The sequence below is a fragment of the Nothobranchius furzeri genome, chromosome 11 (assembly GCF_043380555.1).
Source record: "Nothobranchius furzeri strain GRZ-AD chromosome 11, NfurGRZ-RIMD1, whole genome shotgun sequence".
NCBI lineage: Eukaryota > Metazoa > Chordata > Actinopteri > Cyprinodontiformes > Nothobranchiidae > Nothobranchius > Nothobranchius furzeri.
The window spans coordinates 66,970,977-66,998,692 of record NC_091751.1 but is presented as its reverse complement, the minus strand read 5'-3'; the positions used below and the strand labels follow the sequence as shown (position 1 = coordinate 66,998,692).

General features: G+C 42.7%; 2 protein-coding genes across 4 annotated transcripts; one reads left to right on the top strand and one right to left on the bottom strand.

The window, feature by feature from the left end:
• The first annotated feature begins 255 nt into the window (after positions 1–255).
• Positions 256–1,923, top strand: LOC107384375 (transcription factor Jun). The gene has a single exon (XM_015957616.3). It carries the CDS (start codon positions 488–490, stop codon positions 1,430–1,432), a length of 945 nt encoding a protein of 314 aa, XP_015813102.1. The 5' UTR covers positions 256–487; the 3' UTR covers positions 1,433–1,923.
• A 1,113-nt stretch (positions 1,924–3,036) lies between these two features.
• Positions 3,037–26,878, bottom strand: tada1 (transcriptional adaptor 1). Of its 3 annotated transcripts, none has more exons than XM_054743721.2 (8): positions 26,761–26,878; positions 26,314–26,405; positions 26,161–26,226; positions 15,950–16,044; positions 15,600–15,812; positions 14,280–14,431; positions 8,782–8,938; positions 3,037–3,422 (listed from the first exon to the last, which is right to left on the bottom strand). In XM_054743721.2, exons 1-8 carry the CDS (start codon positions 26,832–26,834, stop codon positions 3,270–3,272), a joined length of 1,002 nt encoding a protein of 333 aa, XP_054599696.1. In that variant the 5' UTR covers positions 26,835–26,878; the 3' UTR covers positions 3,037–3,269. The 3 variants fall into 3 exon arrangements, with proteins under 3 accessions (XP_054599696.1, XP_054599716.1, XP_054599776.1); XM_054743801.2 differs by having other exon boundaries at positions 3,188–3,422; positions 8,782–8,895; XM_054743741.2 differs by lacking the exon at positions 26,761–26,878 and having other exon boundaries at positions 26,310–26,405.
• Between the last annotated feature and the right edge of the window lie 838 nt (positions 26,879–27,716).

The window sequence follows — 27,716 nt, the reverse complement described above, 5'->3', positions numbered from 1 at the left end:
TACCTAATCCCATAATCCATTGCGGGAGGGGCGGGGAATCAGCCGGTTGTCGGAGCAACGGATATGTCATCGGACAATCCCCGCCTTCACGATGGTCTCCAGCCAATGACAGTCCGTAGAAATGACATCATTGTTATTTTCAGTGGAGCTGCAGCTTAGAGGTGGATAAAGTTCGTCTCCACGTTGGAAGTGATTGAAAGTATTTGTCGTTTTCAGGCTCCGATTTGACTTTTTCCAATAAGACGGTGAAAGTGAGAAGCGGAGAAGAAGCAGCGGCTCGGAGGCGACGGAAGCCTGTTTGTCCATGACCGTCCGGTTCTGAGCAGGGGGCGAAAGTTTTCTCGGGACGCAAAGTTGTCAAGTGAGTTGAACTTCAACAATAGACGGCCTCTGTCTCCGGAGAGTGGACAGGTTGTGTCTGAACGAATGTAAACAGTAAAAATTGGGACTATTTACGGAACAAAAACCTTCACAGCGATTCCAACTTATGTCTGGGAAAATGGAAGCAACTTTTTATGATGAAAACGCCTCCAACCCTCAGCATGACGGAACGGGAGTGTTCGGCTTCAACCCGAAAACCCTCAAGCAGAGCATGACTCTGAACCTGAACGATCCGAAAAACTTCAGGCCCCAGCTGGGCGCGAAGGCCCTGGACATCCTGACGTCCCCTGACGTGGGGCTGCTGAAGCTGGCCTCGCCGGAGCTGGAGAGGCTGATCATCCAGTCCTGTAACGGGCTCACGACCCCCACCCCCACCCAGTTCGTCTGTCCCAAGAATATCACGGATGAGCAGGAGGGCTTTGCCGAAGGGTTTGTGAGGGCTTTGGCTGAGCTCCACTACCAGCAGATCCCCGCCGCCCACCCCGACGCACAGACCGGTGCGTCAGGCGCGGCTGCGTGCGAGAGCGGCGGGATTCCCTACAGCTGCACGGTGCGCACGGAACCACCGGAATACACCAACCTCGCCGCTTTCAGCCGAACGGTGGGCTCCGTTTCCGCACCTGTCGGGGAGAGGAACCCGCCTACAGGTTATCCAGCTGCCCCGCAGCCGCCCCACAACCTCACGGACCCCCAGCTGGGGACAGCGCAGCACCCGCGGCTGCAGGCGCTCAAGGAAGAGCCGCAGACGGTCCCCGAGATGGCCGGCGACACTCCGCCGCTCTCCCCGATAGACATGGAGACGCAGGAGCGCATCAAGGCGGAGCGGAAGCGCATGAGAAACAGAGTGGCCGCGTCTAAATGCCGGAAAAGGAAGCTGGAGAGGATCTCCCGGCTAGAGGAGAGGGTCAAGAACCTGAAGACCCAAAACACGGAGCTGGTGTCCTCCGCTAACGTCCTCCGGGACGAGCTGGCTCTGCTCAAGCAGAAGGTCATGGACCACGTCAACAGCGGCTGTCAGCTGATCCTGACGCAGCAGCTCCAGGCCTACTAGACCACCGCGGCTACAGAAGGGACCAAATGCAACTTCAGGTGGCTGCTGGAGACTTTTTAGGAACATCACAGCCACCCCACTAACCCAGACTCTCTGATGGCGTTTGGCTTGTAAATGTGATTTATTACAGATCAGAAGCCATAAGAATTGTTGTCCAGGCGCACAGACGAACTCTGCTCTACTAGTCTTCCTGTTCTGTTATTTGCACACAACAGACTTGTTTCCAGTCGGATCACAGCACGGGGACACCCGATCTCCGGACTTCCGTTTGGAGCCGATTCTGGTCACATAAATGTATAAAACACTACCAGCTTTCACTCCCACGGCTGCGTGTAGCGGGTTACTGACGGCTGCCTTACTTTCATAAACTTCTACTCATACTATAGTATCATTGTTAGACCTGAAATAACACTTTGTAATATTTTGTACGCTACGTTTTGAGCACTTAACTGTAAATAAGGCAAAAAATAAAAACATACTTAAAATGAAAATGCACGCGAGGCCTTTTGAATTAGCAAGCAGGTGTGTGGAGTGGACAGACTGTTATTGGGTGGGGGGTGGGGGGGTGGGTTGAGTCATCGAGCCGCAAGAATCCAAATAAGGCCGGAGTGCGCAGCAGGGTAGGTGCGCGCGCATGACTGAACCACCGCTGAAGACTGCAGCTAGTGAAACCAGTTGGATTCGTTTACACTCCTCACGAGGGGCTCATGTTTTATTAAAAAGGCTTTAATGATTTCAGAACATAAATATCTGACACCTCTTAGAAAATGCACAGATGTATTTACACTGAACGCGCGCGCGCGCGTACACACACACACACACGGGACCACCTACATAGTTCCTGTAAAGTTAATTTTGAGGCCAGCTGTCCAGCAGACTTGAACACACACCTCCATAAACCACAGGTGTGTTAACTTCAGCCATCTCTGGACTGTTTAGACTCCTGAGACGAACTCTAAATGTTCTGACTGAAGTGATAGAAGCTGCCAAACTGAATAAAAACACGAGATTTGTTTTTGTTATTAGAGCAGCTTGTTTGGTCGTGTTTAGCCGGCTACTCAAAGGTTACCAGCTCACAGGGCAAACCCAGGGTTTCTGACCCTTTATGGATTCTTTACAAAATTGAAAGCAACTAATTACCAAACAAGAATAATCTATGTGGAGAACATTTTAACCAAAGTCCACGTAATCTTAAACGTCATGTTTATGAGCATGGCCGTAACGGTGGTCAAAGCAGGAAGTAAAGCAGAAGTCATCTGAATGCGTAAACTAACAGCCCGCTCGATACCGCCGCTGCTGCTGCACTGATCCGGAAGCGACGGACCTGACAGCTGGTTGTGATTCACTCGGTGTTAGATTCAGACGGACAGACGCACCTCTGACGACAACATCCAGGCTGTCCGTATGTAGTATAACTAACTGGTTAGTCATCTTTCATAGTTTCAGGATAAGTTGCAACATTGATGATTCTCTATAGGAAAAATACAACTTTCACAATAAAATCCTGATTTAAACCTGCAGCTATTTTGCAGAACCACTAATACTTCAGAGCGCTGGCTCCAGAGCCGGACTCGTTCAGAAGCTCTGCCGTTACATCCTACAGGCCGTAAACTCAGAAACCTTTCAACTAAAGTCAATTCTCTTATAAGAAACAAAACACCATTACAGCTGGAAAACCACTCATGAGTAGAAAACTTAACAGCCTCCCGGTGTCTTTTTTTGTTGCCCTGTCTGCTTTTTCAAACGCAGCATCCTCCACCCCATCTCGGCTGGGCACCAGTCTGGTTCCCTGGGATGTGGTTCCTTCTTCAAGTCCTGAGTAAGAGCAGAGTGCGTCTCAGTTGACCAGCGTGCCCTCCTTAACAGCCAGCCGCTGCCGGTGCACGTGGTCCTGCTCCAGCTCTTCGTGGCTGGGGTGCCACAGGCGAGCCAGGATGCGCTCCATGTTCAGGGCGTACATGGTGTGAGAGGGCATGACGCCCCGGTGAACCTACAGGAGAAAAAAAGTGACATGCTTTGATTACTTGTGAACAACATCTGCTCCAGCAGGAAAGACTAATGTACTCTGTAGTTTTCTGAGCTTTTAGCTGAATCTTGATGGTTAGATTATAAAATGTTCCCTTGTTTTTACACGTGATGAATCCTCTGAATAAAAAGTCCAACCACACTGTACACCACTGACTGAAGTTCCACGTCTTGAGGTGATTAAAGGACATCAGACAGGTGGGTCTGGTCCTGGATGGGGGCAGGTATACATCCACCACCCTAAGTCTATCTTTTCTTGCTTTACACATGTAGATACAGCAGAGTCAGTTACACGTAACACCTCAATCTTTATCTGATACAGACTTACATTCAGAAACCTATTTTATTAATTATTAATGAAAAGTGGACCTCTAAGTTGCAGAAGCCTTGCACCTGCGCCGTTTGAGGAACACAAAAACACATCTTCATCTGAGCAAGAAGACCGAAGGAAAGGTGCACCATGTGGCGAGGAAGAGACTTAAGCCGGGCGTACGCTGTGCGACTTTTTCACTTTTTTGAGCCGATTTTCCAGTCGTGCGAGAATCCACGAGATCGGGGTGAGTTTAGCGCTGAGCGTGGTGTAGTGTACAGGGGGTTACGAGAGGCGATTAACACCACGTGACCAGCTACCGATCAGCAATCGTGAGCTAACACGGACTTCTGGCGTGTTTGATATTTTGCTCGTCCCTCGTGAGGGTATCGCACTGTTGAAGCGGCGCTGCGAGCAGCTGCGACCCAAAATGTATCAGAACCGCTCACGGCGCATGCGCAATCCTGCATCAACGCCGCTCACCCGCTATTTCCCTAATAACACGTTGTTTGTTTTTATTTCTACACGTTTTTTACTCACAAAGATTGTCAAAAAGCGTGTTTGTCGTGTTCATGTCAAATTAAACTGATCACAAAACACAGATTTACTTTCTTTATTTCGTTTTCCTCATCCAACCCCCATAAATCCCTGTGTGTCCTCCTGCAGCACTCCCGAAGGACAACAGGCAAGTCAAAAAAGTCTGACGTGTTGAGTAAAAACGGCTATTTTTAGCATGTTTTTAGGTCTGACGTGTTGCTACCAGACGTACAGTGTGAGCTAGAGCCCTGCACGGGCCTAAAATCTGAGCCCGTGTCCGGCCCGAGAGGGTGGAGCCCCAGCCCGACCCGGTCCGAAAAGGTTTTCAGGATTCTCTGGCCCGACCCGAGCCCCACTTTTTTTTAATCTTTCATAATGTTTTAGCGTGATAGAATGCTCAGCCGTCTAATCATCTGTGAGAAGCGTTCTGCAGTAAAAATAAATAAATAAATAAATAAATAATAAAGAAAAGAAAGAAAAAAAGCATTCATGCGCTTTTTTTCCCCTAACAGAGCATATTTTTCGAGCGGCAGATGAAATTTATGGACACCATATTAATTGGATGCGTTTGTAAATCTAATCTGCTCTGAAAACACGCTCTTGTGCAATTAGAAAAAAAAGCAGCATTCTCACGTTCTAACTGCAGAGCGCATTTTCAGAGCGGCAGATTAAATAAACGCCCCCAGTTAATAAAGCGTTTGTAAATTTAATCTGCCGCTCTGAAAATGCGCTCTCCAGTTAGAAAAACCCAGCAATGAATGCTGTATTTTTTTAACTGCAGAGCAAATTTATTCACAGAAAAACAGAATGCTGCCGTTTTCATGAGAATAAACGAATGGTTTCTGACATCAAAGTGGACATAAAATGGCATATTAGAATAGGGGCACATGTTTCAATCAGCAGTTTGAGAATTCGTTTATATAGGCGCATTTATAAACCACACACACCTTCACTGAGCTAACGGTGCGTGAGAAGCAGGCAGGTGCTGCTGCGTTCAAGTGTTTCAGTTTTTATTTTTTATGAATTCGATTAAAAATAAAGGCACCCGGCCCGTGTCCGAGCTAAATACACAGTCGTTGGCCCGAAGCCCTAGGCCCTCGGGCCGTCGGGCTGGGCCGACCCGAGGGCCTAGGGCTTCAGTGCAGGGCTCTAGTGTGAGCACATGACTCGTGAGATCTGCCCTGTGAGGAAGTCGTACAGTTTGAGCTGAAGCCGAGTGCTACGAGTGAAAAAGTCACACAGTGTCCGCCCAGCTTTAGGGGTTAGGTGTAGCTCTCTCTCCTCCGCTTCTTTATTTCGGTGAATTGAGACGTATGCATGCTTGAATAAACATTTTAGTGCATCCAAGACTAAAACAAAGGTTGGTCTCTGTGTAACTTCCTAGGAAGTCGTGCCGTTTTCTCAGGGAGATTCAGCTTGACGTGTTTAGAGCTGATCATTAACAGACGGGTTTTGAGCCTGCTCGGGCTCATCGAAGTAAAAACAAGGCTCTGTCTGTCTTCATGAGCTCGTCTTCTGCCAACACTGGGAACAAAACGATAACTTCTTTGTACAATAATAAATGTGATAGAAAAAACTTACATTTAAAAATGTGACAAGCTTCTTCATTAAGACTGAAAGTAAATTTCTGCCTCCTGCGTCTGGAACTGAACCCATGAGTTTCTGTTGTCTGGCTTTATTTCAGGGTATCTGCAGGTTTAAGGGAGCCAAATTTAAGACCTTTTTAAGGCCACTTTGACCAAATTTAAGCTGTTTTTTGAAATTATATTTAAGCTATGATTTCTAGCTATTGCCTGGAACGTCGCGAACGTGGGATTAGCCATCCAGTTACCATTAAACTTGCACTAGCTCCCACTAGCTTAACCAGCTAATGTGCTCTTCTAAAGATAGTCCCCTTTCACTGAATGTGTACGGTTCCGCTTACGCCAACATCATACACAAAAAATGCTGAACACTAACTAGAAATTCACGAATTTTTTTAGAAATAAAAGAATCTTGTTTATTGGGTCTTTGGTAATTTAAGACCTTTGGAAACTGTATTTAAGGATTATTTCTCCCGAGGACCCTCTCCCTCCGAAGATGGTGGGTGAGATCATCCCTATTTTGGGCCCCACAATTCTAGACATTTTTAACTCTAGCTTGGCTACTGGGGTGTTTCCTACTTCTTTTAAAAAGGCGGTTGTGCAACCAATTTTAAAAAAACCTGGTTTAGATGGCTCAAACCTTGCAAACTTTCGGCCAATCTCCAAATTACCGTTTTTGTCTAAGGTCCTTGAAAAGATTGTCTATTCACAGATTACAGCACACATGAATAGCTTTTCTCTGGATGACGTGTTCCAGTCTGGGTTTAGGCCACTTCACAGTACCGAATCAGCCCTTCTTCGCGTGACCAATGACATCCTGGTGGCTTCTGACTCTGGGTCGCCTGTTTTGCTCCTACTATTAGATCTCTCTGCAGCATTTGATTCCGTTGACCACGATATTTTGCTGGATAGACTTGAGTCATGGGTAGGGCTAAGGGGTACCTCACTTCAGTGGTTCTGCTCATATCTGTCAAACAGAGTTTTCAAGGTCCAGTTGGGTAATTGTTCCTCTGCATTCCTCCCACTTCCATGGGGAGTCCCGCAGGGATCTGTGCTTGGGCCTCTCCTATTTTCAATTTACATCCTTCCCCTGGGTTTCATCCTGAGGAAATATGGCCTGGGCTATCATATTTATGCAGATGATTGCCAGATCTACCTGGCTTTGAAAAAACCAGACTCCATCTCTCTTCTGGACCAATGTTTGGCTGAAGTGAGGGTTTAGCTTGCTAATAATTTCCTTAAGCTAAATGATTTTAAGTCTGAGGCACTCCTGATGACCCCTAACCAAACAACTCAAGTATCTTCTGATTTGGCCACTCTCCCTTTTGACCTCAAGCAGTGTGTTACCAACCTTGGGGTGAAATTTGATACACAGTTTTCCATGGGCCCTCAGATTAATGCAGTGGTCAGATCGTGTTTTTATCAGCTGCGCAGACTAGTCCGCTTAAAACCGATCCTGAAACGAGCACACCTGGAATCCGTAATCCATGCTTTTATCATCTCTCGACTGGATTATGCAAATTCCATTTTAATTGGTTTACCTGCCTCCGCTCTTAACAGGCTTCAGGTCGTACAAAACGCGGCAGCCAGGTTTTTAACAAACACTCCTAGGAGAGAACATATCACACCTGTACTGGCGCAGCTCCACTGGCTACCCGTAAACTTTAGGGTCAAATTTAAGGTCCTGATTTTTGTTTTTAAGGCCCTGAACGGTCTAGCACCTGATTACCTGTCAGATCTTGTCACTAGATATGTGCCAAACCGGGCGTTGAGGTCTGCTGATTGCCTGCTGCTTCGTGTTCCATTAATGAAATACAAAACGCGGGGGCAGTGTGCTTTTGTCTATGCTGCTCCGACACTATGGAATGCACTTCCTCTTTCCGTGAGGCTGGCACCATCCCTCCTCCGGTTCAAATCGCTGCTGAAGGCTCACTTTTACGACCAGGCATTTTAAAATCCCTGACTTTTATTATTTTATTGTGTCTTTTTATTGACTTTAATTATCTGCCTTGTTGTGCATTTTATTGTTGACCGTGTATTGTTTTATATTGTGTTTTTACTTTTTATTCTGTACAGCACTTTGGTCGGCTGCCATGCCGTTTTTAAATGTGCTTTATAAATAAAGATGGTATGGTATGGTATTTGTCATTTTTAAGGATTTTTAAGGCCTTAAATTTGGAAAAGCAAATTTAAGACTTTTTAAGGACCCGCGGATACCCTGCTGTATTTCCAGTGTCTGAAGTATTTTATACTCAGACTTTTGTTAAAGTGACAGATTCAGGAGTCTTTATTTTTCACGGAGAATAATTGGTTTTGTTATGCAGAAGAACCTGCAGTCCACGAGCGTTTTCCTGTATAACATCTGGATTTTAGCAGGGTTTTTTAATTGGAAAATGTTTTTAATAGTTATTGAAAATATATAAATTTGGAGTGGGGATGTAAGAAAATATCGATATGGCAATATACCGTGATATTTTTTCCTGCAATATTACATCAACATTCAAAAGCCGTGTATCTAATTTTTGGAAGAATTTACATGCAAACATTTGTGTATTTTCTTTTCTTTTGGTGCAATTCAAATGCTGACCGCTAGTTGGCAGCTGTGTGCAATGGGTTTGGTTTTTACCATTGGAATGTAAATCCCTCTATTATGGTCGATAGTTCAGATAAATGTTGCCATGGTTACATCTTAGTCTCAGACCAGGATGGCCATGAGAGTCTAAAATGTTTTTCTTACAAAACAAATAATTTGTAAGTATAAAACATGTTATTAATGTAGTAAACATCAATGTTATTTCGTCATATCTACACATTTCTAACGTAACACGCTGGTCTGTTCAGTCCGGATCCCCTGTTGTTTTCATTCACTTCCTAACCCTGATTGGTCATCTCACCTTTAATGATTCCAGGAGGTCAAACATGCTGATTGGAGGGAGCGGCACAGGAAGTGAGTCGGAGGAACAAGCCAGCAGGTGAACAGCTTTTTGTTCAGCCTCATCTGGTGACACCTGTGGTGGTGGGCATGCAGGCAGAGAAGCACTGGGAGGAGGGCTTGAGAAGAAAAAAACACATAAGAGCAGCAGAGTTCACATGGCACCAACATGTGACAGCTCTGTCTGGGTGTGTGTGTGCGTGCATGCGTGTGTGTGTGAGCGTGTGGCCTGCCTTTTATTAGAGAGGTGCTCGCTGCAGAACTACACAGGCAGAGCTGCACCAGAGTCAGCCCCGCCCATTCACGCAAACTCAGCCTAGCCCACTGACTTCTGTTTTTTTTGTTTACTTTATCGTAAACTAACCTGACCCACATGAATTACGGCTGTTACTGGTTTACAAATGTTGATGCTATGTTCTATGCTCCAATTAAACAAGATAAATATAACTTGCTACATGCCAAAGCCTGAATATATCCAGAAATGAAAAGGTTTCTTTTAGCAAATATCTGCCCACAGCCGCTCCAACAAACGTGGCCTACAACAGCATCTATTGTGTGGGTCCTGGTGGTCCAGTGGCAAGATCGTCTGACTTAAGTTTTGCTTTTCCCTCAGCTGAAGCTGGTTCGACTCTCGGTGGGGTCGGCAGCAATCTATTTAGCCAGCTGAAACATTTAATTTGTTTATATTTTAGTTGTAATGTTGATTTTCTGCAAAATATTTATGTCTCTAAAAGTTCTTTGAATTTGGTCGTTCCTAAACAGCGTTTTAGTTGTGTAACATGAGGAAATATGGGTTTCTATCACAAAGGTGGTGCTGGACGCATGAACAACACTTTCTCTGCTACTTTTAAGCTGAATAAATCTCTTGAGCCTATGGTTAACCTCTCTGACAAACAAGTTGTGATTAACCCTTTGGTTCCTAATGCTTCTCCTCTGTCATCCATGTTAAAGGCTGAACATCTCTCCAGCATGGGTGTGAAATCTTCAGGCTGTGACCCACCGCTTCAGTCAGAGGTCTGTTTTACTCGTCAGTCCGCCTCATGCACAAACCAGCTTCTTTATCGGGGCGTGATGGAAACGTCAGCCGCCGTGAAACACTTGTGGTCTCCGGACGGAGCTACCATGCCATTTAAGGGGTTTGTGCCCGGACATCTTGACCTTTATGTGAATGACCTTGTCACTTTTCAGTTTGTGACCTCTGCTAATACGGTGGCCAATTCTTTTCTCCTTTCACAGGGGTGTGACTTAGTCTCGGGCCTCTGTGCTCTCTTTCCTGTGATTTCTCTTACAGGTGACCACGACGACGCAGAAAACCCTGCGGTTTCCAGCAGTCCTGTGGTCAGTGGCGATATTAAAGGTGGCTCGGTGGTTGCTGCGCACACCTCTCTCACGGGCTCGGGAAGGCAACCCGGCCCGGGAGGTGTAGGTGCGTGCAGTGATGCTATGCTCGGGGCCCCTCCTGACAAAGGGGGGGTGCTGAGTGGCTCTGAGTTTTCCGTTGCGGACTTTAACCGGTTCGGGGGAACGCCTCCTCCGAGCGGGCGGGTCATTGCAGAAATCGACACTGACCTTCCACCAATTCAGCTGACAACATTGACCTCCGACCCGGAGTTAGGTGCTGCACCTTCTACGGGGCAGAGTTCTAGTCAGTCTGTAAATACTCTGGTTAAACCGGGTTTTTCTGATTCAGTGTGGGAACCTCCATCATTCTTGGGAATAAAGTATTCTTGGCTTCAGTTTTTAGGACAGACCATGTTCCTACAGCTAGCATCATGTCTGTATCTGATTCTAAACATAGCTAGGTTTGCTTTGACACCCGTGACACAACCATCCTTGGATCACTCCTTTTCAGAACCTCCAAGTCCAGCACCTCCAGGTCTTTGGACATCTGAACACCTACTCTTTCAGCACGATTCAGGTGACAATGTGCATCTTCTTGGTATTAGGGCTTTTAAGAGCTTAAGAACTGTTCTTTGTTATGCTTCTCCTGTCTCACAGACACGGCATAAGTTTGAGAAACAAAAGGGGGGTGGGGAGCCTCCTCCTGCTTTGCGAGCATCATTTTCGCATTTCCAGTTCACTACTATTTCTGATCACAACAAAGTCGCCTCCGTAAAGCTGCAACACAACTTTGAGCAGGTAAAATCAGGTTCTGATCTAACAGCTAAACCATCAGCTTCGCTCCAGTTCCAAACGGGACCCTCAGGTAAATTCAAACAAGTTTCCCTGTGGGTCCGTAACACAAGATACAAACGGTTTGTTAACCAAATCGCTTATGAGCCTGCTCCCACAGATACGTCCAAACTCGTGTCTCTGTGGGTCCGCAATACCAGATTCAAAACTCTATTCTGACCGGATTCTTTTCCACTGACTGGTGGACCGTTACAAATTCTCTCGTTTGTGGGATGAATTTTTAACAAATGTGATATCCTTTGGGTTTTTTTTTTCAGGTTACCTGCCTCCAGCCAGGGTCCTGTTACTAACTCACATCTTTAGGGATTACTAACCTACTGATTTACATTTTTAGAACTGATTTACATCTCTATCTTTTTATTAGTGCTTTGTGTAGCATGATTATATTTGATTATAAATTTAATTTTATTTTGTTACTATTTCCCTTAAAGGGCCACAAGCCAATTTGCCCTTCATTTTCATGATTATTTCTTTTATATATATGCCTTTAATTAGTGCAGCCTGCTGAGTCTCACATATCAGTTAGGATTTACTTTCTTTTATTTGTGTTTTCCCTGCATCACGTTTTTACATGACACGTAGAACAGGGTGCAGTACATTTCTTCTTTAGATAATTCACAAAAGGCACCCACATTTTCCCAGAGGCACCCATAGATAGGTTTTGATTGATTTCTTTGTTTTGCATCAAATGCTATCTATCGTGTGAGCTGTCTCACTTTGTCTCCTTCTCCGAGCTCGTATGGACTACATCCCATCAGAGGGGTCGTCTTCACCATCCTTCAACTGGTTTCCTGTCGCATGGGGCTTCGGTCGTGGTTCGGGATGGGTCGAGATCTGCGCCGGACTTCGCCTGGACTACGCCTGGGGAACACATCACCTGCCCAGCTCCGTGTGACACACGAGCTGCTTATCCTTTGAATACCTTTGCATTATTGCTGATGAAAATTAACTGCTATTGAAATAGCTCTGCTTTCAAGATTCCCTAAGTGGATTACTTTACAATGATTGCAACAGTTTTGGCCTTAATCATCTGATCAGGATAGACTCCCTTCTACACGAGACCTGTGGTGACGCTTCATCGTTCCTGCCTTCATCTGGGATGTCTACCTTCACGAGTACATCACGTTATTGTGGTTGTGACGTCAGGTGGCCTCTGCTTGACCTCCATGTCGTCACAAAAGGGGGGAATGTAACGTGAGGAAATATGGGTTTTCTGTCACAATGGTGGTGTTGGACTCAGCTGTGTCAAAGCTGGGTCGCTGAGAACTTTCACCCACAGATTAAGTCCTGAACGCCGGCGAGTCTGGGAGGAAACCATAACATCTGCCACCTGCAGTCTACCAGAAGATGTGTTTACATGAGTTGTACCCAGACCAAGTCAAAACATAAAGTTTAAACTTCTTTTTCTTGATTTTAATGTTAAAGTAACCATTATCATTTTGCTCATTATAAATGTGATTAATCAAATGAATGACTATTTAGCTTTGGGGTAATTATAATGGTTTAATGAATCCATTCTTAAATAATGTTGAGAATGTTTGTTACTGACCTTCACACACACTCAAGCACAAACATTCACACACATCCACACACACCTGCTCACAGTAAACTCCAGACACATTTGATGACGCACGTTTGCTTTGAGAAGAGAAAGGTTTTTGGTAAGTTTTCAGTCTTATGATTCAGTTCGTGTTGGACAACGAGAGAGAACAGACCTGAAAACCAAAGGGGGGGCAGAGCCTGTTGGCTCGTTATTCCCCCCTTTCACGCTGTTTCTGCCAAGCCAGGCAGAATAGCTGAATCGCGACTTCTAACGAAGACTCATTACCGAGTCTTTTGATTTCTGAGTGAATTAACTTAAGAAAGCGCATCGATAAAACGCTCTACCATCCACGTGTACCGAGGGCAACTCTGGACCGGTTCCGTTCGACACCTACGTCTCCTGTCAGCCGCCGGTGTCATCTGGATGAACCACAACATCCTCCACGGCCCGGATCCGAAAGAGGGTCCACAAGAGTTCGGTGAGACAGAGCACGGTTTTAGCGTTTGATGCAGTTCTATGATAAGACCTAAGTTTATCCAAACCATCACTTCACTCAGACACCTGTTTCTTCTTGAAGCAAAATCAGACTCACACACGCATTCATGTCACAACATTCTCAATCTTCATAAATTCAACAGAAGGTCTATTTGAGCAAGAACAGCATATAAACTGTTAAAAGATTGTCCCACAAAGTTGCCAATGTGATTGTTATTTCCTGTTTGTCAATTTTCAAAATCATTAGTTTAATTTGAAGAATTAAAACTTTTAATCCTTCAAACTTGTTTCCTCATTGAACTGAAACACAGACACTCAGATATTATCGGCAGTTTATGGATGAAAACAACCTTTGAGTCTTCTGAACAATATAAAATTTGGTTATTGATTTATTAAAATTAATATTCCGAACTAATACGTAGCATGGTTTCTCTTTCATAAAAGAGCATAAATCCATAACGCTACAGTTGAAACTCTGCTCACAGATGGACTCACACTGGCTAAATAAACGAATAAATAAATAAAACAAACACATTAGTCATTATATTTTAAACGGTATACCAATAAATGGTTGTAAACATAGTACTGGCAAGTGTAGCTAGAAAAGAAGAAAAAGGGTTTTAAACTACCTTCATGCTGCCGCTACCGGGAGGCGAACCGGCGCAAAATTACATTCCAACCTGACTCCATAACCACTTCACCACCACATCTGATAAAAAGCTGGTGGCGTTACATGTAATTGTGCCATCCAGTGTGTCTTTGTAGATGGGATGTACGGTTTTTCCAGCGGTGTCTCAGTAGAAGTCATTTCAGGAATTATTTGTCAGAAAATTCACAGAATATCCAGATTTGAGAACCAAGACCAGACCCGCTTCGGGGGAGGAGACCAAATTGAAGCTGAGATGGGAGGAAAATGCATGAATGAGGCCAAAAATGGCTTTGGCGTGTTTCTTATGAGGAAATGACAATATAACATGGTAAAAAGTTCTAAAAGTTAGATTTTTAATTATATGGAACCTTTACAAAAACGGTTCAATTAACTTCTCAACTCCGTCCTCAATCTTGCATTTTAGATGATATTAGCTATAACACCCTCTTTGGTTCCAGAATGCTATCATGTCTGACAACTGGAAGGAAATGGACTGACTCTGATGGAATGGGCGGGGCTGACTCTGGTGCAGCTCCACCTTTGTGGTTCTGCAGCGAGCACCACTTGTTTCATTCCCTACCATTCACTGATCCCGTGGAAGGCAGTGAGGCTGTTCTTCAGATAAGGCTGAGGTGTGACATCGCTGCCGAATGCGTACGGGAACTGAGCATCTCGTAATCGATAGGCCTTCCTCCGGGTGATCACGGCAGTCAGAACATCTTTCAGATGGTGCTGAAATACAGATACGTTTCTGCTCACATCACAGTAACATTCTAATTCTCATTTATTAAAACAAAATTGTCACTAAAGAAGATCGGTGGTTCTGCTCAACCACAGCACATAACTCAGAGGATAGCTAAATGTATACAGTGATTAATTATAGGGAGGGGTACCTTTGACATTTGAATCGATCCGGTACTAATTCCCGGTACCTAGGAATCGATACCGGTACTTAACGGTACCAATTTTTGATACTTTTGAGTGTATATATATTTAAAAAATTTTTATAATTAAATATATATTTTTCTCAATATATAACCATATTTGATAAATATCACAATAAATAACATTCAACTGTTTGTATTTTAACATCGTTCTTGTAGTTTTATAAGCTGATAATTAAACTGAAGCAAACATCTTTACTGTGAACTAAATTTACTGTGTATCTTCATTCCTTTTGCCGTCCTTTTTCTTTTGATTTTTCCTACTGGGAAGTTAGAATTTCCAAGGAGAAAGCGAACGCACCATTAGCTGATAACATTGGTGGCAATGGAAGCTAACATATCAAGCTAACGTTATCTTAAACAGTTTATTTAACTGCTGGAGAAGATTAAAACGATGATGCCTCACACTTAGATCGTTGTCACTGGTTTCATCTTCACCCAGTCACCCGTCGCATTTAGTAAAGTGACGCCAAACTTTAGAGCGCGTTCATGTTCTTCTAGTCGGAAACTCGGAGTTCCGAGGAGAAAGCGAACGCACCATTAGCGGAACGGAAACTAACAAATCAAGCTAACATTATCTTAAACATTTTATTTACCTACCGGAGCAGATTAAGATGAGGATGTCACACTTAGATCGTTGTCGCTGGTTTCATCATCACCCAGTTACCCATCACATTTAGTGAAGTGGACCCAAGCTTTAGCGTGCGTTCTTTCTACCATGCTGCTCTGTTTACAACTGGCTCGCAGCGACCGACGACGTAACGCTCTTGCGCATGCGCAGCTGTCTAGGCAGGTTCTCGTTGTGAAGGACGGGTACCGAAACGAGGCACCGTTTCAAATGACGTGAATCGGTGCTCGGTCGGTACTATGGAATTCGGTCGGTACCTTAAAAAGTACCGAGTTCGGTACCCATCCCTAATTATTACGCAGAGACTTTGGCGTGGTTAAACACACACCTCCACAGCATAGACCATAGTGCTGATGGACTCTTCAGTGACATTATCCAGGCCCAGCTCAAAGGCAGTGACCATCATACGGGCTTCCAGCTGGCCCCGCGTCGGCAGCAGCAGCGTTTGGGCACTGAGGCGCAGTTCCTCTTCCTCACCTCCTGCCTCTCTAGGGCTGAATGGCTGAGCGGCACTAAGAGGGTTCTGAGGCTGGAAGCGATGCTGAGGAACCAATAAAACACCAGGATAACTATGCAGAACATTTCATTATACCATCCATATTAGCACGAATTGTCTGATATAAATCGCTGATAGCACCTTTTGGAAAAACTGCTTTTGCAATGAGAAAATATACTTACATCAAACTTTTGTCTAGAGGAACACTTTTTTCTCACTTTTGGCTTGCCAGGCTTTGACGCACAACTCCCCGACCACTGTAACGGCCCGGCACCCTCTAGAGGTCAGATAGCAAAACACAGAATGGGACACAAACAGAGCTATGGTTATCACTAATACATTAGGGATGTGTATTGGTGAAATTCTGGCGATGCGATACGATACGTATCAGGATACAGGGGAGACGATACGATATATTGCGATACATTCAGCCAGACCATATTAGCAATGTTTTAGACCAAAATGATTGTAAGAAAATTCAATAAACAGTCCAAACTGATATGTAACATAATAGAGGGATTTACATTTCGGTGGTGGAAACCAAACCCATTGCACACTGCTGCCATCTAGCAGTCACCATTTGAATTGCACCAAAAGAAAATACACAAATGTTTGCATGTAAATTTTTCCAAAAATTCGATAAACTGCATTTAAATATTGATATAAAATTGCAGAAAAATATCACAATATATTGCCGTATAGGGGTGGGCGGTATAAACTGTATACGGTAGAAATGATATTAATTTCACCAACGGTAGAGATTTTGACTATATCGGCCTATCACGGTAGCGCATGTTGATGACGTCATCAAGCAGCGTCTGTTGAGGCCTTGAGGCTGAAAGCATGGAGCCTGTGGTGGAGGAGGAGGAGGTTCTCGTAAAGAAGACCGGTGCAACATCGGTCATTTGGACTTGGTTTGGCTTTAAGGAGTCGGATGTGGAGCAGAACAATATAATCTGCAAAGTATGCAGGAAGAAAGAATTAGGGAATACATCTAATTTGTTTTACCACCTCAAGACGAAGCACGTTGTGGAATACGAAGAAAGCCAAAAACCGCGTCCTCAACAAACGCCCAGTCAGTCGAGCGGTAAGCAAAAAGGTGGTCTAAAACACCAGCAGACGGATATTTTACAAGCATTTGCTAAAGGCACTCAGTATGAGAGAAATAATCAACGGTGGATTGATATTACAAATGCCATTACCACGTACCTGTGTAAGGACATTAGGGCTGTAGCGAAGCCTCGATGACGTTGACGGCTCGATTCTAAAAATTTGTCGACGTCAGATCCGGAAGTCGACGCACCGCGCCCACTTGTTGCATCCCCAGGAGTTTGTAAATAGAGGAGGAATCTGACTTCCGGCAAAATGGCGGAGCGGGTGCATCACAAATTCTGAACGCAATCTATTTGTCCCAGTTATTCAACAACCTGACCATCCAGCTATATTCACCAGATATTTCAAGCTTTATATCATTGTGAAATTCACTTTTAAGAAAGAGTTAAGCCATGGAACCGTCTTCAAAACGTGACACGGCCGCTACCCACCACAACTACGCAGCAAAGATGGAAACTTCGGCTGAGAGCCTCAAAAGGAAAGACCCTTTCTCTCCGGCAAAGAACAAAACAACCTCCAAAATGAAGGACCAGACTACAGATGAAGGTACGAAGGCCATCCTTGAAGCGATAAAAAAGCTCACAGATAAAGTGGAGGGCCTCGGCACGCAAATTAGTCACAACTCCAATATGCTAGCTAGCATGGCTAAAGCAGTGGAGTTCAACGCAGCGGAGATCAAAGACTGTAAAACGCGGCTACAAACCATGGAGCGAGAGGTATCAGTCAATAAAAAATATAACACCATGCTAATGGAAAGTGTCCTGGAGTTAGAGAGGTACAAACGCCGATGGAACCTCAGAGTCAAAGGATTAAAGGAACGTGAAGGAGAAGACACGCGAGATATGATAGCAAACTTGCTGAAAAAAATCTCACCTGAATGGGCTCCGAACATCAACCATATCGTGGATTCTGCTCATCGGCTGGGGAAAAGAGAGGAGAAAAGAACCAGGCATGTCCTCGTCCAGTTCACACAAAGATTACACCGTGACGCGCTGTGGAAGATGACCAAGGATTCCTCCATTTGCAAAGAACTGGGGATCGGATTCATTGAAGACCTCTGCAAAGCTGACAGGGAGGCTCGAATGGCGCTGTGGCCTAAAATTCAACAAGCACGGGCGGCTGGAAAACGAGCGTACTACAGAGGAGGAGACGGTTACATCGATGGTCACAAAATCACGGTCTGAAGAACAGGAAGACTTAAATACGGTCCGGATGGTCCAATAATTCAAAATATTGAAGGGACATTAACATATCCTTTTGTGCCTTTTTGAGCCTTATGTCCTTTTTTTTTTCGCAGACTTTTCCAAAAGTCGGTTGAAGTTATTGTTCTCTAGCAGTTGCTAGTTAGTTTAGTTAGTTTAATAATGAATGTTAATCTGTTTTGCATCTCTTTGAATGCTAGGGGCTTAAGAAACATTAATAAGAGAAAATCTATTTTTTTGTTTTGTAAGGGAGAGAAAGCTAACATTATTTTATTACAAGAAACACACTCACAACAGGAGGACGAAAAATTCTGGATTAATCAATGGGGGGATAAAATTCTTTTTGACCACGGCTCCACCAAATCAGCAGGAGTGGCCATTCTATTTTGTAATTCTCCTTGGAAATTAGTAGCTTCTAAATCTAGCAGCAATGGTCACTGGCTAATCTGTGTTTTAAATAGTGATGACCAGTATTGTATTGTGGCTAATATTTATGGTTTTAACAACCCAAATCAAAATAAACTCTTGCTTACAGAACTTTCTAACAATATCACTAATCTAAAACTAACCTACCCAAGTGCAAGTATTATTGTTGGAGGTGATTTTAACATGGTTTATGATGAGCATTTGGATAGATACCCTTCTAGGTGTCAACATAGTTCTCATAATTCCACCTTATCTAATTTCTGTGGCAATCACAGCTTAGTAGATCCCTGGCGCCTGGCAAATCCTAATTTTAAACAATACTCCTGGTTCAAACCAAATAATAACCTAAAATCTAGGATTGACTTCTGGTTAATTTCTGCTTCAGTTACATCTCATGTCTCAGACTGCTGCATGTCAGCAGCTCCTCTGTCTGATCACTCAGTTATAAAGTTGAAATTTGCGCCTCCTGGCGGTGGACTCAGAAATAAAGGCTACTGGAAATTCAATTCTGCATTACTAACTTCTCATGAATACTGTGATGGTATTAAATCTCTAATCACTGAAGTGATGGCTGATAACACTATAGGGTCTTATGTGTCAAAGTGGGAGTTTCTAAAATTCAAATTTCGAGAATTCTCCATCCATTTTGGGAAATCATTTCACAAAAACAATAAACTAGCAGAACTTAATCTAATTAAAGAAATTAATACGCATTGTAATAAGGCATCACCAAATGAAAGTGACAAACAAAAATTATTAACTCTACAAGGTAAGCTTGATGAAATGTATCTAAAAAAAGCAGAAGGAGCCTACATAAGATCCAGAGCTAAATGGATTGAAGATGGTGAAAAAAGCACAGCTTATTTTTGTCAACTAGAAAGAAGAAGGCAAGAAAGAAATTCAATTAAAACATTATTAATTCAAAATCAAATATGTACAGATCCAACTTTAATTGCAAAAGAATTGACCTCTTTCTACAGCAAATTATACTCAGCGGCCTTCTCTGAGACTGATTCAAACTTTTTCTTCGATCACATTAAGAAATTTATCCCGAGTATAGATGATGATTTTGCAGAGTTATGCGATGCTGATATTACTATGCTTGAACTAGACAACGCAGTTAAAAACTTAGCCATAAATAAATCCCCCGGTTGTGACGGCCTAACGTCTAATTTCTATCGACACTTTTGGGATCTGTTAAAAAATCCATTTATTCTTATGTTAAATGAAGCAACTGATACTTTATATTTTCCTCCCACTATGAAACAAGGCCTAATTACTCTGATACCAAAACCCGGTAAAGACTCTAAAATTATAGATAACCTTAGACCCATAACATTATTGAATACTGATTATAAAATTGTAACCTTAGCCTATGCCAATAGATTAAAAAGCAAATTAAACTCAATTATAAGTGATTCCCAATCTGGCTTTATGAAAGGTAGATCTATTCACAATAACATTCGTTTGGTGATGGATCTCCTAGACTATAGTCACTTAATTGATGATGACGGTTTTATCTTATTTCTTGATTTTTATAAAGCCTTTGATTCTATTGAACACCCCTTTATCTTTCAATGTTTAAAACAGTTAGGCTTTAGAAACAAATTCTGTGCTACCATTGAATCTCTGTATGATAATGCAACTAGCTCTATTTCATTACCAAATGGAACGTCACCACGATTTGATATTAAAAGAGGGGTTAAACAAGGGTGTCCTATCTCTCCCTTTCTCTTTATAATTGCTACAGAAATGCTTTCTATCTTTATTAAAAATTCAGATATTGCTCCCTTAAATGTTATGGGATTACCTGTAATCATTAGCCAACTTGCAGACGACACAACTATTTTTATGAAACATCTTACAGAGACTCCTAAGATAATAGAAGTTCTTAAGGTATTTTCCCAGGCCTCCGGACTTAGTCTTAACTTAAAAAAATGTGAGTTAATGCCAATTCATCAAAGTGATTTAACAGAAGCATATAACATTCCTATTAGGTCAACGGTAAAATACTTAGGAATACATATATCCAAAGACCCAACTGAAAGGGAAAACTTGAATATATGGAAAACAATAGCAGAGTGTCAAACTAAACTAAACTCCTGGTTGTTGAGAGACATCAGTTTACTTGGGCGTGTCTTTCTTACTAAAATGGAGAGCATACCTAGATGTATCTACCCCGCATATTCACTGACCATTCCTAACAGAGCCATTAAAAAGATCAACCAAATCAACTTTGATTATATATGGAGGAAAAAAATGCATTACATTAAGAGAGCAGAAATGACCAAAGAATATAAAGATGGTGGACTACAAGCTATAGACTTTGAGATCATGGATGGAACACTGAAAATTAACTGGTTAAAATCCTTCTTTAACAATAAAAGCTTCTGGTATCATATACCCAGGGAAATCTTCAAAAGGTTTGGAGGCATTGACCTTTTGTTAAAATGCGATTTCAATATTAAGAAACTTCCGATTAAATTATCCCAGTTCCACCAACAAGTCCTTTTATATTGGAAGCTTTTATACAACCATAATTTCACTCCACACAACACGCCAATTTGGAACAATAGATATATTACAATTAAAAACAAATCATTATATAAGAAGGACTGGATGGACAAAGGCATTTGGTCCCTCATTCATTTAACTGATAATGATGGGCGTGTGATGACCCATGAAAATTTCTGTCATAAATATAATATCACAGTTGATCAGAATTCATTCGCTTCCATAATAAGAGCCATCCCTATTCCTACATTAAATCTAATTCAAGAAATTGTTTCGAACTCTCATTCAGTCTCCCCTGCTCTTCCTCATCTAGTAGCTGGGAACTTCGACTTCAAGAGCGTTAAAACTCCTAATAAAACAATTAGAAAAATGCTTGATGATATTTCACACCCTTCACTGCCTTTCAGAAATTCCATTAAACAAATTTTCTCCATAGATATTATATACTCATTACGCTCTAAATACCTCAAATTTCCTATAACTCCAAAAGCCAAAGAAATCCATTATAGAGTTTTAAATGACGTATACCCATCTGGGGAATTCTTACGACAGAGATGTGGTTTTGAAACAAATAAGTGTGTATTTTGTGATGATATAGAAACCTCTGTTCATTTATTTTTTCAATGCATCTACTCTGAAGCTCTCTGGACTGATATACATGACTGGCTATACACAAAGATGCGTATTGAACCCTTGTCGGAGAACGATGTCATTTATGGAGCCATATTAGATAATACTGAGTGGGACTTTCTGGTAAATAACAATCATTGTTGCTAAATTTTATATTCACAAATGTAGATATGGAAAGGTGAAACCTAGATTCTATGCATTTCATAACGAGTGTCTTTCTTTCTCCAAAGCCCTTAAATTTATGAAAAGTAAACATGCAATGAAACTCCTTAATCTTTTTGAAAAGTATGATTTGAAAACAAAGCCCTAGCTCTGTCTCTTTTTTTTTTTTTTTTGTTTTTGTTTGTTTAATTTATTTATTTATCTTTTGTTAGATTGTTTCCTTCACAAATATTCTTGCTCTCTACGCAAAATCTCTTTTGTTATCCTTTTTTGCACCTGATCCCAGGTAATGTAAAACAAAGGAATCTATGCCATGTTGTTTGTAAATGAAAAAGTTCAATAAAAAAAAAAAAAAAAAAAAAAAAAAAAAAAAAAAAAAAGGAGGAATCTGCCTGTTCTTCCTCTAGTTCGCCCTCTTCTCCGCCTTCACTAACATCTCCGCCAAATACCGAAGACCCGGAACAACGTCCGTCCACTACTAGATTATTTTCCTGTTTTGCCCCTTCGTCTCCCGGCAACGGACAACAACTTCCGGGGTCAGATGCGCTGCTTCGTGTCTATCGCAGATGTAGAAAATCACCGGGAGCGCTTCTCCCTTCATTAAGGAGCTTCTTTCAGACATGAGGAGAGCTGTTTTGGTGGTAGCAGTCTCTCCTCCGTGCTGGTCTGTTTGCTGCTGGGTGATTTTGGTTTATTTAAACTTGGTAACTTGAACTTAATGTTGGTAAAGCTACTGTTAGCATCTTCGCTAACAGCTTCTTGCGTTGGGATAAGCTGTTACGTTTTGGTTTAGAGTTCATCTTTTTTGTGGTGTAGATCTCCCTTTTATTACATTTAGAGTGTTGTGGGTTTTCGGTTTAGTTTAAAATATCACCTGAGTTTGGTTTAACCCGTAACACCACTCGCCTCACGCACATAAGTGACCAAAACAAAGCAGCATGGAGACACTCCATCTTCTACCACCTCTCAGGCAGCAGCCTGCACTCCCAAGTTCTACACATCACCAGAACATAACCAACACAATAAAAGCAGTGTTATACAAAATGGAAGGCCTGTAGAGTTTATTCTCTTACAGTAAGAATTTATCAATTTTTTTTTTGAGGAATTTATTTGAGATTTTCTGGTTTTTGTTAATTGTGCAATAGAAAAATAATCATTAGATTAATTTTCTAAATAGTCATTAGAATAGTCGACTATTCGATAAAATAATCGTCAGAATAATAGTTTTAAAAATAATCGTTTACCCCCAGCCCTAAAGGACATGGTGCCGTTTCTTAAAGTGGAGAAAAGCGGCTTTCGGGACACGATTAAGACACTCGATCCACGTTACGAGGTACCGAGCCGCAAACACTTCAGCCAAACAGAGATGCCAAAACTGTACGAGAAAGTCGACTAGCAAGTAAAGCAAGAACTCCAAGGAATAACACACTATGCAACTACGACGCGAGTATGTTTAGAAACAGTCGTTTTTGACATATATACAAAAGAAAGTCATATATCGCAATATATACCGTTACCGCACATTTTTCAAATTATATCGCAATATAGATTTTAGGCTATATCGCCCACCCCTATTGCCATACTGATCTTTTTTTTCTACATCCCTAAAAGACATGAATATTTTCAACAGCATCGTAAATAGGAAAAACAACAAAGGTGGAAATGTGTCCAGATTTAATTCAAAATGACAAGGGCAGAAAAATATGCCACTCTCTATGGCATCGTTATGATTGCTGCTTTATTACTTTGCTGTTGTGAGGCATCTAGTGATTCTTTCTGAGAAAGAAGCTATATAAATAAACATTACTTACTTACATATTTCAAGAAAAGGTCAAGTTTGAGTAAAATTTTAATAAACTATATATGTTCAATAAACTTTAATATAACTATGCATGCTTAAACTTAAAGTTAGTCTTGCAGGTGAATGATAATGTGGTGTGAAGAGGGCAGAGTTAACCTTCGAGGGCCAGGTGTGATGTATTATCGCACTGATGACAGGGGTGGACCTTTAAAGCGCCCGGGCGCCAATGGCGCTAAATTTTCTCGTCGGGCGGTAAATACTTGACGACTTACCGCCCGGGTGGCACCCAAGCCTTATTTGTCATTTACACACCGGCTTTCACCTACATCATGGCCCCGCCCTGTAGGAAGCCGCCGTTTTCGTTTTGCGCGCGTGAACCTGCGGAGAGGCCTTTAGCCACGTACTGCACTTGTACGATTCGTGCACGTACTGCACGATTCTAGTTATAGTCACGTGAACTATAAGTTCACTATTAAAGACGAAGTGGAACCACGCTAGAAACACACAAGCACGCAGGAAGATCGCGCCACCACAGCGATGGGATTTCTTGAGGAAATCTTTGGCAAAACGCTTTAAAACTGTTGAGGAGAAGCGAGACAGTTCTAAACGGTATGAAGCAGAGAAGCGTGTGCGTAGGTGGAATGATTCTTGGCGGTTTAAAGAAGACGGGAGGCGCAGAGAATGGCCGTTTTTGAGTTGAGCAGCGCCTCGCCTGGAAAACAGACGAGAGCAGACGGAAGCAGCAGGGGGAGTGGCTGAAAGCCGGCGTTTAACGCCGGGGACACACCGGCCGCGGAAGCGCCGAGAAGCGAATCGCTCACAAAATTCGGCCGCTGCTCAGTTCGGATCAGGCGCGCCCCAGTCGAGGCGCGCCTCGGCTCAGCTGTAGTTTTTCCTCCATTTCCTCTGCCTTTTCTCAGCTCATTTCCTGTGTGTGTGTGAGAGAGTGAGAGAAAGAGAGAGAGAGAGAGAGTGGGAGAGAGAGAGAGAGAGAGAGAGAGAGAGAGAGAGAGAGAGAGAGAGAGAGAGAGAGAGAGAGAGAGAGAGAGCGCGAGCTCGGGGGTGACGGTGGATGAAGATATCGCGTTAGCGTTCACACTTGTTCAATTTTAATTCTGGTGCCTGTTAGCAGCTGAAACACATCCTCACGTGCTTGTGGATGTCATATATTGTATTTGGAGACCTGACTGTAATAATGAGTAAAGGTTATCAGCTGTAGCTTCAGTGTGCTCATAGGAAACGTGACAATAGAAAAAAAATCACATTTCTCTTTATGGCCTATATAGTTGTCATCATCAACATAACATGACTGACAGAATACATGTGACCAACTAGCATTTCATGTTCTACCACCAGATGTTTGGATCAAAATATGAACCAATCAGATCTTAGATCAGGTGAGAGCCAGGCGTTTCCCGTCATCTAGGTTTTGCAGCCGGTGGAGAGCAACTGCAGCACCTTGCTCCAAAATCTGCGGCCGCCTTGATCTCACAAGGTTATCGTTGCCTATGTATGCATGACGTCAGAGCAAGTCAGCGTCAATTCGGACACAAATCTAACCGGCATGCGCTGCTCGCCGATCACCGCTGGTCTAATCTGCGCAGAACTGGCTCATCTCGAACACAGCCAATGGCTCGAGTACAGCAAAACGGAGTTGGTGATGTACTGCGTTGTATGCCGGAAGTATGCGACGACAAAATCGTGTTTTGTTGAGGGAACAAACAAATTCAAACTTGAATACGTTATTATGTTTGTGAATGTGTACAAAATAAAGGTTTATTACATTTAAAACGGTTCAGTTGTTATTTTGACTCGTTTTGGCAGCTGACCAGCGGGGCTGGTAGATTCTTGGCGGGGCCGGTAAATATTCAGCGTTACCGGCCCGGCTGGCCGGTTGGTTTTGAAGTTAATGTCCACCCCTGGATGAGGACACGGGAAGAGATAAAGAGACCGGAGAGGGGAAGGCTCGTGGTTGGGAGAACAGTCGGACTGCCTGAGCGGACGCGGAGCTCTGGTGACAGGGGGTGGGGTGTCGATCGCAGCTGTTTAGGGCTGCCGGCGGCGAAGATAGCCAGCGAGAGGAGAGGCGTTTCGGTGAGAGGAAGGGAGGCCAGCCGCCTCCTGTAGTTAGCCAGGGCCGGGACATAGAGGGCGCCACAGCCAGCAGCGACAACTCCCCAGACGTTTTACCGTCCGGCGATCACCAGGCCGGAGGATTCAACCGCCGCCAATGACGTTAGATCCCAGGGCGTTGGACGGCGCTGCAGCTTTGACCCCGGGAGAGGGTCGCAACGGACTGACTAGATAAGTGTGCTGCTTATTTTATATGGGGGTGTTTTAGCGGGGAGGGGCAGTTTTTATTGGTGCTTGTTGCAGCGTGATAATTGTGTGTCTTTAAATAAAGAACCGCTATTGTGCACTAGTGTCTGGTGGTTATTGGGAGGTTCTGACAAGGACAAGACTTCTGTCCATAGCGGACCCACAATAATATTACAATAACATTGAGGCAAAACGGTTTATTGTGGCCAACACAAAAACTCTTTACCTGGTGTGGAAACAATGATCTGGCACCGTGTGAGAATGGCCAAGAGGAAATCATTATGAACGTGTACTGCAAAAAAGAAAAAAGAGGATATTAGAAAATAGACACGCATTTTCCTGTAACATTGGTAAAGATCAGCTTTATCTGCATACCAACCATTCTCCTGTGGCAGCAGACGACGAGCCTCGATGTCAAACTCCTCCTTGCTGATCTTTTGTTTGAACCACAGCTTCAGGTTTGCCCAGTAACTAAGTATAAACAGATAGCTGCACATATCAGCGCATCCCTGTCCTCGTAAGCTTAAACTCGGGATTGATATTTACTTGTTTAACAAGCCAAAACACATTTTAAAAGTAAAGAGACAATGATATGTAGGGCGAGTAATATAGCTCGCGTTTTAATCGTGCCACACAGCACGGACAGCACCAATAAAACATAAACTACGGTAATCTGCACAGCGAAAAGTTCAGCAACAGCTAGCTAGGCGCTAGTTGGCACACTGCTTAAACGAATAAGGGTAAACGTTAGGCTTTTTTGGACCGACACATTAAAATGCATCATCCCTACGCAAAATAAAACTCGTTCAAAGCTCGTTTTTCTTACTGTTTCACGTTATCGCCGACTGCGTCCGTTAAATTCTTCTTTGCAATCTCCAGTTCGCTCGGATGAGCCGCCATTGCGCTAGGAACACCCGGATACACGTCATCACATAACAGTTTGTTTCAAATTTCCAACTTTATTAAAGCATTTCAAATAAACACGCGCCGACAGTCAAACTAACATTTTGCTAGCGTTTGATTAGAGCCGCAAACGACAAAAATAAAAAATAAATAAATTAATTAATTAAAAATAAAATAAAATAAAATACAATTAAATTAAAAAAGAGCTTCGTTTTTGCTGCAAACATATGGCAAAATACTTATCATCATTGATTCGAATACTGAACATTTCTTTTAAATGATTTTACACAAAAACATCAGTTTGTTTTTTTAATTGTTAGTTTAGAAGATATGTATTTTAAAATTGACATTGTATTTCAAAGTAGGTACAATTTTTTCTAAGCCAAATACTAAATATACATGCACATTTCCTGGAGAATTTCACTTTATCATTCATCGTGTGAATATTTTTTTGTATACTCTAATTGTATTTTTAATTAATTAAATACAATTACTCACTGTAAATTTTAAATTAAATAAAGCAAACTCTTCTAGTGTGTGTACAAAACAAACAAAAAAACTTGTTTGTACTCTATTCATATTCAGAAATATATATATATATTTTATTTTAAAAAAGTTAATGAAAAGAAAACATTAAATTTATAAAAGTAAATGACCCGCACTTATATAGCGCCTTTCAGTGTCAGAGGGCTCCAAAGTGCTTTACACTACAGTGTATCATTCACTCATTCACACAAACATTCACACATTGGTGGTGATGAGCTACAATGTAGCCACAGCTGCTCTGGGGCACATTCACAGAAGCAAAGTAACACTTTTATGCATGTTGTATGCATTGTTAAAAGCTGCCATGGGCACATCAAGATAGAAATCCAGATG